The 14986-nt window shown below is 38.0% G+C and overlaps 1 protein-coding gene across 1 annotated transcript in view; it reads right to left on the reverse strand.

Moving 5' to 3' along the window:
* Positions 1–3846: 3846 nt before the first annotated feature.
* SLC17A6 (solute carrier family 17 member 6) overlaps positions 3847–14986 on the reverse strand; it is a 34437-nt gene continuing 23297 nt past the window's right edge. The window contains exons 5-12 of the mRNA XM_075094964.1: positions 14648–14735; positions 14460–14546; positions 13433–13575; positions 10854–11003; positions 8713–8845; positions 7883–7993; positions 6316–6443; positions 3847–5966 (exon numbers count right to left, since the gene is read on the reverse strand). Of these exons, the coding sequence (XP_074951065.1) occupies positions 5634–5966; positions 6316–6443; positions 7883–7993; positions 8713–8845; positions 10854–11003; positions 13433–13575; positions 14460–14546; positions 14648–14735 (1173 nt within the window). The 3' untranslated portion in view covers positions 3847–5633. The remainder of the gene's footprint in view (positions 5967–6315; positions 6444–7882; positions 7994–8712; positions 8846–10853; positions 11004–13432; positions 13576–14459; positions 14547–14647; positions 14736–14986) is intronic.

Below are 14986 nucleotides of genomic sequence, written 5' to 3' on the forward strand. Positions count from 1 at the left end.
TCCTAGAAAAGGAAACTGGCACCACGAGTATATCCATGATGGCAGACTACATCTGTGAGACAGAGAGACTTCAAGCAGGAATCTAAAACCTACCAATAATGATGCAGTGGGCTCTGGTATCTAACAGGTTAAATTTCCTGACCAACGCATCAGTATGTTTCATTGCATCTTAAGAAAATAGTGATGGGATCATTATGCACAGTTCTGCTGCTTCAGGGACTGACAAAGTTGCTTCATTTCAAGATTGTGAATTGACCATGTGTGAAGTTTAGTAAGTCTCCTCAGACTATCACTGGGGCAACACGGAAAGCATCTAATGGGGAGCAGGAAGGGCAGCTCACTAGGAAAATGAGCTGCGAGCTGAGGGTGACCCAGCTGCTGGCTGTGCCCTTATCGACCCGGGTGCAGTCCTACAGGGTCTAAGCAGCACGGGCAGAGCCAAGTGCTCATTCCACCGATGGTCCCAGAGACATCGAGGAATGAATTGGGTCCAGGGTCCATCCAGAGCCCCTCCTCAGGAGCAACAGGAGGTGCGCCACAGCAGGGCTGGAGACAGGACGCAACATGGATGTAACTTCCATTCAGGAGACAGACCAGAGACAGGGAAGCCCAGGCCTAAGCTGAAATGGGGCTCCTGGGTCATGGATCGGAGTGCAAGTGGGGGTTCCAGGGCAGGATGCTCCGGGCAACTAAGGCCTATAAGTTCCCTCATGGACCTGACAGAAAATTGTGTTAGAAATTATGAGGACAAGGTAGGGTGCTGCCAGAACACAGTAATGAGATTCTGGGCCAACTTATGATCATATCTTAGACTCAGGATAGGGTGGACCAGATATTAAGGACCTCATATTATTTTTTTCCTTCTCACAACTGCCATGAGCAAAACTGAGGAAATTTGGCAGCTCTTCTATAAGCTTTTCTTTAATTTTCCTACAGCACTTTATTACCTGTAATTTCTAACTTATCCTTATGTTTTATCTTTGACATTACATCTGCCTCTTATACTTATTCTCTACTTACTTTCTTATAGATAAGATCCAGCCAGAGGTTGGACTCGCTCAGAGTCCTATTTTGTATTGTTTTCTAATGCCTCACGCATGGCATTTGAGAGAACACAGCTTCGCCTAATGCAAAAATTGCAGGGATTCTGTTTCTAATGTTAAAAGCCTTACCAAGGAGGCATTTGCCAGCAATGATTTTGCAACATTAGTTCCAAACATGGAAGATACCGTCTAAGCACTTAACCTCAGTATAACTAAGTACACAGGCTTCGGTAGTTGTACATGTGTAAATACATAATACATTTCATTCTTTGCCGTGCTTTGGGTTACAACAGAGTGAAAAAGTGTTAAGCGAAGCTAGAACAGCAACATCAGACATTTTATCTGGATCAGAGAGGATATACGTAGATATCTAACTAAAATAGCTGACTGTAATTCTAGGTCCTTTGATTATTTACTGTTGAATCTCCCAGTGCAATGAAAATTATTCAAGCAAAACCAGAGAGAAATTCAAAATAAGAACAAAAGCAGCTGCTCTTAAGTAGTTAATCCAGACTTAGACTAGCCTTCAAACTCCTTCATAGCTTATCCTGAAAGGAGCAAAACATTTCATCTTTCAGAGGCAGCAACTAAGACTGTGATGTTATCTTTCTAACAGTACGGCTTTGAACTGTGACATTTATTCTGACTTCCGCATATATTCCTATTCCTAGCTTCGTGCTGAAAGAGGACTTCATTCATATTTACAGATATTCTTTTGTCACTGTTATTCAACCTTTACCTTGAGGCTTTCTTTTCCCCCATAGAAAAGTGTTCTTATGAAATTTGGTCCATTGAATTTCATGATCACTTCTGAAAGCAAAGAGCACACTTTATGATAGCTTTATCTCTGCAACAAAGAGTACGTGTTAACAGAAGGGATCTCACTAATGCAGATTCAAATATTTTAAAAACTGTTGCTGATTGAGTGGTACTATCTATACCAAATCATTTGAGGACATAAAGGTGAATGTTTGAGGTGATATTCTAGCCCATCTAAACTCAAAGTTTTTCTAATGATTTTGATGGATCTTGGATCCTGCCCTGGCCTTTTATTTATTGTTCTTCACTGAAAAGATAACTAGCTGATAAATAAAAATGTGAGTAACAATTCCTTTCTTTTTTTTTTTCCAACATAGTACATAAGCAGAGTGTATTGGGAGAACAGAACAGAAGTAGGTGACAGGACAAAATGATCAAGTGACTGTGAACACAGTCTGACTGATAAACAGGGATGGTTTCAGCTGCTAAGAGTTCCAGAAGAGGAACACAGGGCCACACAAGTGCAACACATCTGCAGAGCTAGTCTTTGAGTGCAGAGAGAAATCTCTGGGCAGAAAGGGCACGGTTCAGAAGAGGCTGAAGAGGTATATTTTAGCAATGCTAGTTTAGAAAAATGAAGTAGCAAGGGAGAAACATAATCGTATTTACTGAGAAGAAATACAGGAGTTTAGATGAAGGGTCATGTCCCTCGACTCTTCTTTTCCCTGAAACAGATCCAGCTGTTGTTGCTTGTCTTCACTTAATTATCCTTTGCAAGAACCCAATTCAATTAGTTTCTCCCTTTCCCCTTCTTTCTCAGTCATGTTCCTGATGATTCGTTCCTGTGAAGTCTGTGAAGAAGTAAAAATCTTAAAAACGGTCATGCTCCTTTTCCTTCCCGGAAGAACAGATTCCTCTGCGCTGCCATTTAAAAAGGAAGCAAAGGAGTCAAAGCAGAGAGCTAGAAAGAGAATTGTGGAGGTTCTTAGAGTGGTGTAGTGTTTAAAGGCAGTTGTTGAGTTCCCACTGAGTTTTGCATGGCTGAATTAAAGTCTCTCCTTTGTTCTAAGTAATTAAAGCATGTCAAGCTAATAAGAAAAACAAAATTGCCTGTATTTAATGAAAGAAAATTATTGAAATGATTTTGAAAGCTAGAGAACCTGTAAGATTAGACTGAAAACTAAGAAGGATTGTTTTTGATTTTGTTAATTAGTTTTCATTTTCTGAGCTGTCCACTTACCATGATAAACACAACCGTACTTTTACAGCCCCTATTTATCCCACTTTTGAATCTTTCAGGAAGTTTCCATGGCAACATCACACCAGTCCATCAAAACGGTTAGCAGTAACTTTGTGCGTTACCTGACTCAGCACCTCATGACAACTCGTCTGTTGGTGAGAAACACTGGGCCCATTCGTGTCCTGCCTAGTGTTTTGCAGCCTTTTGTTCAGTTTGGTGTTTCTACATTCTTCTTGGTGCAAGAAAATCATTGAAGAGTAAAAATTTTTTTTAGAAAAAGGCATACTTTTATAATAGGATTTGTTGAACTTACTGATTCCTCTGGGGTCTATCCAAAGACAGACAGAAAGTAACATTATGTTTCAGTTAAGGAGTCTTGTTGCATGAGCTAGAAGGGAAACAAATTCCAAGAACAGCAGCCTGTGATGCTTTGCTTTTCCTTTATAGACTGCTGATCCATGCCAGCTCTTTAGCTAACACAGATTATTCCATCTTTCCCAGTTTCACTGCATTGGATGGTACATTGATGCCCTGCTCCTTTCTTTTCCACACCTACTCCAGCCATCCTTATGAGAGGAGGAACGGCACTTGAGAGCTAGGGGCATCTCCCACCACACATCTGTGCACAGTCAGAGGAGAGAGTAGACAGTGCAGGATGGTGGGTATTCAGCACACCTCCCAGCTGGGACATCAGAGATTATCTCCACGTCGGGAGCCGAAGTTGTTCTGCAGTGCCTATGATTTTAGTCATCTATACTAAAGTGCATCTAAAAAAATGACAAGAAGCTACAATGGTCCTTTTTTATATAAAAGGATAAATAGAGCATTTTATTAACACTTTTTGCAGCAACAAAAGTGACACGGTCCACATCTTTTTCATTAAACACAGCAAAAGCTATGGTCACATTTTACATCACTTTGAGGCACAAAGCAAAATATTTTTTTCTTAAGGTCAAGGTATGATTTGCATTAAAAAAAAAGGAGAAGAAACAATCCTCAAGTTGTATATTGCGGTAGCAGGGTTTCCAATCACTAGCACAATACAATGAACAGACCAAGAATCCAGAATGGATTATTACATACAATAATAATCATTTGATTGAATTAAGAAATGGATCTTTGTTGTCATTTTAGAGTATTAAGAAGTGGTCTGGTGTTGCTAACTTCGGTTTGGTTCAGTTTGGTTTAATCCCAACAACCCCAAATACATACAACAAGCTAAATGAAGGTTAATATATAGTCTAGAAGATTATGCACTTCATAATGCATTGCACTTATTGCTTGGTACACTAATGTTGCAGTCACCGTTGAGTTATGCTAAAAAGACAAGCGTGATGCTTGTTGGCTTCTTTCAACCCAACACTGGTTATTTGCCACTTTGGTTTGTTGTGAGTTTATATGTTACTCATATTCAGTGTCCATTATTAGGTTTAATTGAAAGACAAATACATTTTTTATTTTAGGGATTTCTAAAATAGCAACATTTTCTATAATTACAGTATCTTCAATAAACATATCTATGTATACAACTGTGGCACGATGTGTAAAAATATGAAAGCTATTAAGGGAAGAATAAGGGTTAAATTATTCTCTGTTTCCTCTATTGGCTTCAAAATATTCTGCAAAACAAATACATCCTTTTCATAGGGCTACTTGCTCATAGGAAATTTCTCTTTGGAATTTTGTAAAAGACTATATCTTTTTCTAGGTTATATCAGTATGTTTTTTCTCTCTCTCTAAAGACACCAGTACAAAGTTGGAGTCTACTGCAAAGAAAAGAATAAAGCTTGTTTTTTCATAAAGGGATTTGACAGTCTGCATGAAAAGTCAGACGTAACATTATATATTGTTTTTATATTAGTTGACAAATGCAGGGAAGAACATGACAATAACTATAATTTCATAAGATTCTGTAAAGAATAGAAATAAGAATTTGTGCCCAAACATTCAGTATAAAACTCCTAAATAATTCCTTTATTCATCACAGAGTAGCCTGCAGCATGTAATCACGATAAACATACAATATGCCCTATTTGTTCTTTAGGCTTGATACAATTACCATTAAAGGAACTGAATCAATCCTCTGTAAATGCCTAGGACTCGACCTTTCCTCTTTAAGAAAGCCCTTGTCTTAGACTAAACACACAATTCCTACATTGCACTGAGTAAACGTGTGTATTTAACACAATCTCTTTCAATACAGTGTAACAAATATATAAGTGCATTTTTAATGATCAAGTAATTTTGGCTTTCTAAAAAGAGCATTAGATGTGCCAACTTGGTTGCTTAGTTGTGCTTTAATCCTTAGTTATGAGTTTTAGCTCTTGTATACTGTAAGTATCTAATTGCCTCTATAGTTTTGACCAGTAAACCCTTAAAACTCTAATGTTTATAGAACAAATATAACCTAATGAAAGTGATGACATGTCACAACTCATACAGATTGCACTTTAATGGATTTTTTTTTTTACAGTAAGACCTTCCTTTTTGATATGTGTTTACATGTTTATACCACATTTTATTTCTGTGTGCAAACAATCACAATGAATTTAATCACAAACACTACAAAATATACCCAATATTTAGGTTTGTTATGAATAATCTCCTTCCTTGTAGTTGTATGAGTCTTGTACTTCCTCTTGTACGAATTCCTCTTTTTTCTCCCAACCATTAGGCCAGCCACCGTTGACCTGGGTTGTAGCACCATAAGACTTGGTGGTACCATAATTTACATAATTCTGAGTAATGTCCCCTGTCTCTTCAGCAAGTTCATCTTCATGAATAAAGCCACATTTCTCTTCACTTGTCTGTTCAGGGTCTGCCCAGGGTTGTTTCTCTCCTGAAGCAAATATGCCATAGAATATAACACCTCCATAATGAACTAAAGCAGCAATGAGGAAGACATACTGCCACTCTTCACGTGTCTGTAAAGAAGAAATTTGCTAAATCAGACTAGTGCATAGACTTACCTAACTTCTCTGAGTGGAAAGATTTAGATTAGGGATTGAGGCAGTGACAGCACACCTAAAACCTTCAAGCGTCCGGTTTCTGTTTATTTCTTCCTTTGAAAAATCACTTTTCATTAGCCTACAAAAGCATTGACCTAGTGAACATATACTGAAGCATGCTTCAAATTCACAAGTTCCCAGATGCGATCCCCTCGAGGTCCCAGACTCTAATATGGATATTCTGGCAAGTTGTACTACGGAAAGGTCTTTTTCTTGAAACCAATGGTATTAAACTGGAAGATTTGAAAACTGTATTGCCATTTACCTTGTTCTTTGTCATTGCTCCGACAATTATAGGGCAAACCATTCCAGACAAGGTCCCGACTCCATTAGAAATCCCCATTAAGATGCTGGCATACCTCGGGGCAATGTCTAAATGGTTGACATTGAATCCTGCAATGCAAAGGTCAGCAAACATTCATACCAAAAGCAGAGCATTACTTCAGTTCTGAAAAGTAATGCTATCACTTGACAATTTTACTCTGACATATCTGGGCTGTTTAATTGCATTTCTTTTTCTCTAAAAGGCTTATAATGGTTAAATATTCCTAGAGAGACTCTGGGTTTTAATTTTCTTTTAAAAATATATTATAAGAGGTTACCAAATATATTTTTTTTCCCAAAATTGCAGTTTAAAAAAAAAATCCCAGTAGTGACTGTGTGGAGTAGAGAACCCAGAAGATATTTAGGCAGGGAGAAAGTTCATATTTCACACTGTGATTCATGACCACTTCATGCTGTAAATAACATGTCATTTCTTCTTCCAGCTTGTACCGCTCTCCTTTCCTATTGCCCACATTTTTCTTTTTGTCACACAGAGCAGCAGAAGGGAGTTCCCTTCTGTTCTTGAGTGGTAAAATGAAGGGACTAAAAAGACAGTATGTATAAATCATTTAATTATTACTTTTTTATAAATCTTTGTTTGCTCTTTTGCATTTCCAGCAGCTTAATTCTGTTCAAATTTATGCAGCAACTATCTAAATAATCTTAGAAAAAGCACATGCTTCTCTGAAGTGACAGAACTCATTGTCCCCAAAATAAACACTTAAGTAAATGAAAACAGAAACTAAATCTTTGGATACAGAAAGATAATAAAAGGGAAAAGGCAGGCAGTATGATATGGATAACTGTTAGAGAAAGCGCAAGATGCTTTTCAAGTTGTACGAAACAGGCATGATACCTTGCAGAATATGTGGGATTAAGGACAGGTTTGGTTAAGGAGAGTTCAGATGTTTGGCACAAAAGAAAAGAAAGCCTGTTTTAGACATAAGGAACCAGCATGGGAGAGGATACAAAGATCACAGTGGGAAAACAAGGGAAGGCCAGGTGACTTGTGTTTGGGAAAGGCAAAGGGTTATATATCAGTAGGAAAGCGGAAAAGCTGAATTTTACATCAGACAAAAGTTGCTAGTAATTAGGCCCCAACATAATGAAAAAATGCAACACTAACAAAACATTAACTAATATACAGTGGAAAAAAAACAGTAAAAGGCTTATATTTAAAAAAGCCATGGAAATGTAAGTATCATTGTATAGTATCAGTCCATTTGTGTTGTATGCTTGATTTCAAGAAAAATCTATGGTGTGCATTAGCACCTCACTGTAAAGAAAGCCTAGTCTGCTGCAATGATTATGGGAAAGAATGAAGTATTTCAACAAACAATCTGATATAGAAGATGTGGTACTGATTGTATTTTCCTTTGTAACTATCATAAATAATGTCATTTGGAACTCTGAGGTTTGTTTAAATTACTGTCAATGAATAAAAACCAAAAGAGATGTTCTATCTCTGAAGATAAAATAATTTACTAATAACAGTAATATAATCTTACCAGATATGGCAAATCCACTAAAGCCTACAGCAAGCACTAAGAATGAAATAGCCACTCCTTTACTGTGAGAATACCCCACCACGAGAAGAAGAGTTGCTTCCATACCAAAACCTGGGGAAATCATAAAGAAAACCAGGCATCAAATTTAATTCCACCCCAAATATTGCAGGCCTGAGGATATGGTAATATTTCATAGGAAGGCAGAGGCAAACCATTAACCTCAGAGTGGAATATAATCAGGTATTTCTTTCATCCCTAAAAAACACATGTTCTGGCTATCTCAAATAATCCTTGTTTTATTCTTTGTATGCTAATTTATCGTTACTTCCTGTGAGTTTTAAGATAAAAAGAAATACTTGTGATTTGATTAGATCTTTCCAGCCAACCCTAATGGGAATATACATTTAACCTGCTTATGAATTTTGCAGCCCTTATCACAGCCAGGATTCTGCTCGTGTGACTTTAACCTCTCAGAAGTCAGATAAGTAATCTCAGGTGGTTGCCTGGGCTTTCTTAGTGCAGAGGGTGCTCAGAGAGGGAGCTAAGATTCAGTAAGTAGCTACAGGTAGGCAAATTACCCCCGAAAAGCTCATCTGTTTCTTTAACAGCCTAAATGCTTTTTCAAATACCAAACATCTGCATTGGAACTGGGACTAGGAACAACTGCGTTTACTTGTCTTTAGTAACCACATCTGTAATACACCAAAAATGCACAAAGTATTGATTCATAAGTACATAAAACCATGCAGTTTGTTTGTTTATGGTATACAGCATACTATATGGACATTGAATCTGTACAGGAAGCTTGTTAATAAAATAGGAAGGCTTACCTCCGCAGTTCATTATCTTTCTCACAGTAGTGGTTGAAAGAATCTGCCTGCTTCTTAAAAAGTCTGCAATTTGTCCCCCAATAGGAACAATAATTGTCATCACTAAATGCGGCACAGCAGATAAGATACCCACCTAAAATAATCATTAGAAGTAGCAGAGTATAAACCATAAGAAAATATTGATTCTTCCTTTTCTGAAGTATTCAGCAAGTAATCAATTGTTTCTCTTCAGTTTCAGGCAGCGTGCTAAAACTAAAAATCTTAACTTGGCTTATTAAATGAACAAAACTGGTGATCTTAAGTTGGCTTTGTATTCTATGAAGGACAGCCAGAGTTTTTAAGAGTCTGTGATGTCCTGACACTTTCTGTTTTCACAGCTTATATTTAAGCTAATGGCTTTTTTTCCCCGACTTATAGTCCCTCTGCCCTTTCTTTTCTGAAAATTTACGTTTGAATGTGTCGAACTGAATCGCTCCATTTCTGTTGGTGATATGTTTAGCGTAGCACTGCCCAGCAAACCTAACATGTCTAGACAGATTCCCTGTGGATCATCCTCATGTGCACAATGGCCATTTGCCTTTGATTTCTGACCGTCCCTCAAGCAGGCAAAGGATATGTCTGGGAATCTCTGTACATAGTGAAAGATAACATACTAAATATCCATTGACAATATTCCAAATCCTGTACATACTAGCAAAGTGAGACACAGTAATTTTGTGATGTCTGTCCCAAAATATAATATATTTGAAGACCATTCCTTCAAAGTGAGTGTGGATGGACTGCCACCAGCTACCTCCTGTCTGACTTGAGTCACATCAGCATGCAGAGCAGACAGACTCCATGACAACAAAAAGGAGACAAGTTTTCTCTCCCTTCAATTAAAATCGTGAAATTTTGAATTTCACTGTACTTTATATATGTGGCAACTATGTCGTGACAGTTAGCTTCATGGTAATAGCTGTTTCTCCCAGTAAGCCAGATATTAACTATGAGATGACTATGGTATTGCAGCCACCTCTCCGAGGTATTCCTGACTAAATGATGACTATTCATTACGAGCATCCGTAGCCACAGCAGGTGATAACTGACTTTTCAGTCATTGTTTACAAAGCTCCACATTTCTTTGAACACACTCTAAGAAAAATCTTCTAGAACAAAATGATCAGCTTAATTCCATAGGATGTTACCATTCTTACTGCATGAATACCAGAGGATGTTTCAAGCATAGCAAAGCTTCTTAAAATAACTCCGGCTAAAGATGGAAGCCCGTATTTAAATGCAGGATGGTATTACATAATTTTGACAATACTCCATAATATGGCAACACTTTGGAAGCTGCTCGCCTAGTTGTCACTTACACCACAATTTAGGGTGACAATACCTCATGGAACAATAGCAAAAGAATACAGGTCTCTCAAAAGCACAAGCCCCCGTCATCTTTCACAAGAGGAAATCTGTACTAGTAGAAAGCTTACTATACACCCTGAAGGGCGTACCAAACACCCTGAAGGCTTGTTTGCATGTATCCATACTAACAGTACAGGTCTGATCCAAAATTCATACGAATTATGTGGAACCTTAGATCATCCCTATGTCCCATATTTTGTCACCATCTCTTTCACTTCCTAAGTGAAAAAGGGGGAGAAATTCTCACCACATTAAAGGGAGGTATAGAAAGGTGATAAATTGTACCATCCTTCCTAAAACTAGGTGGTCCTGATTTGTAAAATGCACCTGGAAAAATAGAACTTCTTGTCAATGTTTTCTTTGGAGCTTCAGTGGGATCCTGCGTCCCGTGGGATGGCAGGGACAGACGTGTAATGGGTCTCTCAATACCTTTCTAATACCATGCATGATCTTGTTGCAAGCACGTAACTGAAGGTCTTTTTGCAATATGGCCCCGAGTAGCTCATCACCAAATCTCATCCTTCTTTCACCTTCCCCTGTGCAATCCCTTGTCATTGTTGCTTCCCTTACGTGTGCTAGTCAAGGGAACTGTAACTGGGAGGGATAAGTTTTAAGCCTTGTAAACCCATGATAAAGACACAGAACACTTTTCTTTCCTCCTCCTAATGCATACCGCAAATGTAGCTCTGACATTTACTTGGCTAAGATAGAAGCTTTACATTGTTTTTACATACCTTGCTTATTTCAAATCCAAACACCTCCTCAAAGTAAGCAGGCTGACTAATAAGCAGCAAGTAAAAAGTCCAGCTTCTACAGAAGTTTGCAACAATTATTGCATAGACTGGCATAGATGTAAAAAATTTTCTCCATGGAGTTTTGTATTTCTGAAACATAGAAAGGGGGATCCAGTCACTATTTTGATCATTATCAACTAGCTATCTTCCCCTTTCCTGTCTTGTTACTTTTACCTGTACTCCAACAAGCTCATATATGCACAGCTTTACGTATCTGAATTCCAGTGACTTCGATTAGCATAAAGAACATGCCTCCACGTTTGGATGATCAAGATTAGATTTAAAAACACAAGCAAGTAAAAATTACTGCAAAATGCACAAGTGGAGAAACTCAGTAGTACTTTGGTGTATAGCCACACTCGTGTACAGGTGCCATTATCTCAGTGATGTAAACATGAACCCAACAAGTCCAAAATAATATCTCTTTAAAAGACAATGTTGCTGTGTCTAAGGCAACAGCCAGATTTTACACTGTAAGTACACAATTTCATCCAGATTTATTTTAAGCGTGTGTTTTAGCATTTAAATATTAATCACAGCATTCAGAACAGGTTTTTTTATCAAGCCTCAGCTGAAACTGCTTGGTCAATATATTTTTGTTTGGTTTATTGTATTTTTAAAAAGAATTGCATAATTAAAACAGAGTGACAGATGGACAGAACTACAATCCTGCTGAGTCCCAGCACCTCTCTATGAGCCCAGGATTCTGCCCATCTGTGTCGATCCAAGAACAGGACCCAGACTCAGATGAGTGTTTGAAAATCACTTCATCAAGGTTCCAGGCTGAATTTAGTCCGACTGTTGTCTTTGAAGAAAAACAGTCCATAGATGGGTATATGCAACACCTTGTATACCAATTAAATTACTCTTAAGTGAAAGGTAAGGATTACGTGTGACTTAATTAATGAGAAGCCAGCCAGAAAAACTAACTTGATACTATGGGAAGAATTTCAGCCTAAATATTTTAGAAGCAACTGACCTATTGATACAAACTAATGACTTCCAAAAAACGTTTAATTAAAAAGCAACAATAAAAAGGATACAGCAATTATTCAACCCATTAGTATTATACAGACATCCTTTGGAGTATCTCATTTCACATCAGATTTTCAAAAGCACTGATAGGTATAAGAAACCATGAACACTGCTGAAAGCTATTTAATATCAACCCGGACACTCCATCAAGAGCACCTAAAAATGTCAGCTATGAGGGAAATGACTCTGTCATATTTCCAGTTCCCTATTTAATCTGGATCAAAGGGCTTTTTAACTAAGAGAGAAATGGTTTCTTTCTGAGTTCAATCCAGAACCAATGTTCTGATCAATTAGAGAACATACTGAAGAGTGGTAGTGAGGGTCTGCTGGGAATGGATGGTGTCAAAATCTGAGCAGATGAAGTGAGGTTTAAGAACTAAGATTTTTTTACTTTCTTAAGTTAATAAGCATGGTGATAGTTTCTCTAAAGCTTTTCATTTGTTACAGAAATAAGAAAATTATTATTTAACATGATAGGATTATTAAGTCGCTAGAAAATTCTCTGAGTTCATAGCTGTTTTTTTAGGAGTACTTGAGAACGAATCCAGTACAGAACTAAGTCAGATTATGAGAGGCATGATAGCAGGTTTCCAGCAGTTGCCACAATAACAGGGAATGTTCCTATGGCTCTCCTAGCGTGCTCTGTTGCAACTTGCAGTCTTTCTTGCAAATGAAACATAGAATAGTCAGGGTTTGCTTTTTTCCTGATGTTCTGAGGACCTCAAGAGACACTGACTACTGCTTTTCCTCCAGTTTACTTTTAGGAAAAGGAAAACCTTCCAGAAGGGATTATGTAGGAAGGGAGTTAACCACGTGAACTCAAGGTACTATGAAAGTTTAAGAAAGCTGCAATTTCAACTGTAGCTGTAGGAGTTTTTTATATACTTTGGAGTAGAAAAAGAGGCATAAATTCCATGAGTGGTCTGCTAAAAGAACTGGAGACCTTATTATGGCCTTTCAGTACTTAAAGGGGGCTTATAAGAAGGATGGGGACAGACTTTTTAGCAGGGTCTGCTGCGATAGGACAAGGGGTAATGGTTTTAAACTGAAAGAGGGTAGATTCAGACTAGACTTAAGGAAGACATTTTTTACAGTGAGGGTGGTGAAACACTGGCCCAGGTTGCCCAGAGGGGTGGTCGATGCCCCATCCCTGGAAACATTCAAGGTCGGGTTGGACGGGGCTCTGAGCAGCCTGATCTAGTTGGGGATGTCCCTGCTCACTGCAGGGGGGGTTGGGCTGGATGGGCTCTAAAGCCCAACCGTTCTGTGATTCTATGATTCTCTTGATGCAGAAGCAATATCCACTCAGAAATCCATCAGCAGATTTCAGACCTCCCCACCCCCCAAAAAAAATTCAATTGTTTGAAACATGCTTTTCTGTCTTAAAGAAGAAGGAAGTTTGATTTTTTTGTTGTTGTTTCTATTTGGGCTTTTGAGTTTTATTACTATCTCACAGGAAACAAGTGTAAGAGTAATATTCTTACTTCCATTGCACCTAGGAGGTTGGCACTCTCTCCAATGCTTTCTTCTATGTATCTTCTTTCTTCATCTGTGATCGTAGGATGCTTCGCAGGACTCTCATATGAAACCAAAAGCCAAAACATGTACCAGACTATACCAAAGCTCCCTTTGGAATGGAAAGAAAGACTTTAAAAAGATGCACAGTAAAGCAGCAAACAGGAAAAAATCTGTGAATAATTATAACTAATCTAAATGGCAGTTGTCACTGCTCTTCTACTGAGTCATTCTAACAGAGTTGGATCCTGCAGACAATATTTGTGCAAAATGCATGCAGAACTGGACCACACTGAAGTCCTCTTTGTTTCATTTGCAGAATGATTTCTCTATAAGTGAGTATTCACTGATATTTTAACATCAGTTTGTACAATGCAGTACAATGAAACAGTTTCCATTTCATTTCACCAGACTGTAAATGAAGTTCCATTCTGCTTTAAGCCACTGTTGTTTGATAACAGCACTAAATATTTTACCTGCAAAATACAAAATTGCGGCATTGTTTTCAACATAGCATGCAATTCCCAAGTAGTTTATTACAGTTCAATCAGGTTTCCCCCTAATTCACACAGAATGAACCACTTTGGGACATTTTTTCGATCATGTAAGTTAAGGTAGCACAACTAGTGTGAATGAAGTTATGTAGCTCTTCAGGTAAAAATCAGGACATCTTCATTAGGGCAGGTGCTCTAAACTTACAGTTGTATAAAAGAAAGAGCGACGTTACATGATGTGAGGTGCTATAGATCTGCATAGCACTTTGCACTACTTGTACTAGAAGAGATTAAGGTTTCACCATGAACTAGCTTCTCTTCATAATAGTGTTGCTTTCCTACTCTCTCCTTTTCCTGCTCTTTCATTGTCCTTTTCTCTAGACTGTATTTTTAGTTTGACAGGCCCACTTCTCTGGTATTTGGGCCTCTTACAGTAGCTTTTACATTTTTAGAAAGGGTAGAGTAAGGTCATACAATATTGGAGATGAGCAAAAATGCATACCATACACATAGAACACAGAAGACCACCCAGTATATTGCACTAGAATTCCAGCTAAAGGCATTGCAATAACAGCTCCTGCATAGGAACCTACAAAACAAGATATGTGTGGATGAAAAGAGAGGATAAATCTGCCTCAAAAGACTTTTACATTACAAGTGAAAGAAAGACAAAAATAGAAAGTCACTTACCACAAAAGGAAGTGGTTGCTAACCTACTTCTTTCTAATGGGGGGGCCCACTTGCTCCAAATACCGTGGCAGGCAGGGTAGGTGACCCCCTGGGGAATGGGGGTGCCACAAGTTAGCTAATGCTGATTAATCACTCAGTTCATTGTCTTTGCATGATTCATTTGTTTTTTAAATTGCAAGAAACAAGAAGTTGAGAATGTTTTGCATTCCTATAGACAAGCCTGAGCACAGCCATACAAAAACTTCAGTTACTATTAAAGTTGAAATGGGTTTTATATATCATTCCAAATCGTTAACCGTGACAAACCCTTATGAAACAGATATAAGCCATATTTATTTC

The sequence above is a fragment of the Phalacrocorax aristotelis genome, chromosome 5, assembly GCF_949628215.1.
Source record: "Phalacrocorax aristotelis chromosome 5, bGulAri2.1, whole genome shotgun sequence".
NCBI classification, from domain to species: domain Eukaryota; kingdom Metazoa; phylum Chordata; class Aves; order Suliformes; family Phalacrocoracidae; genus Phalacrocorax; species Phalacrocorax aristotelis.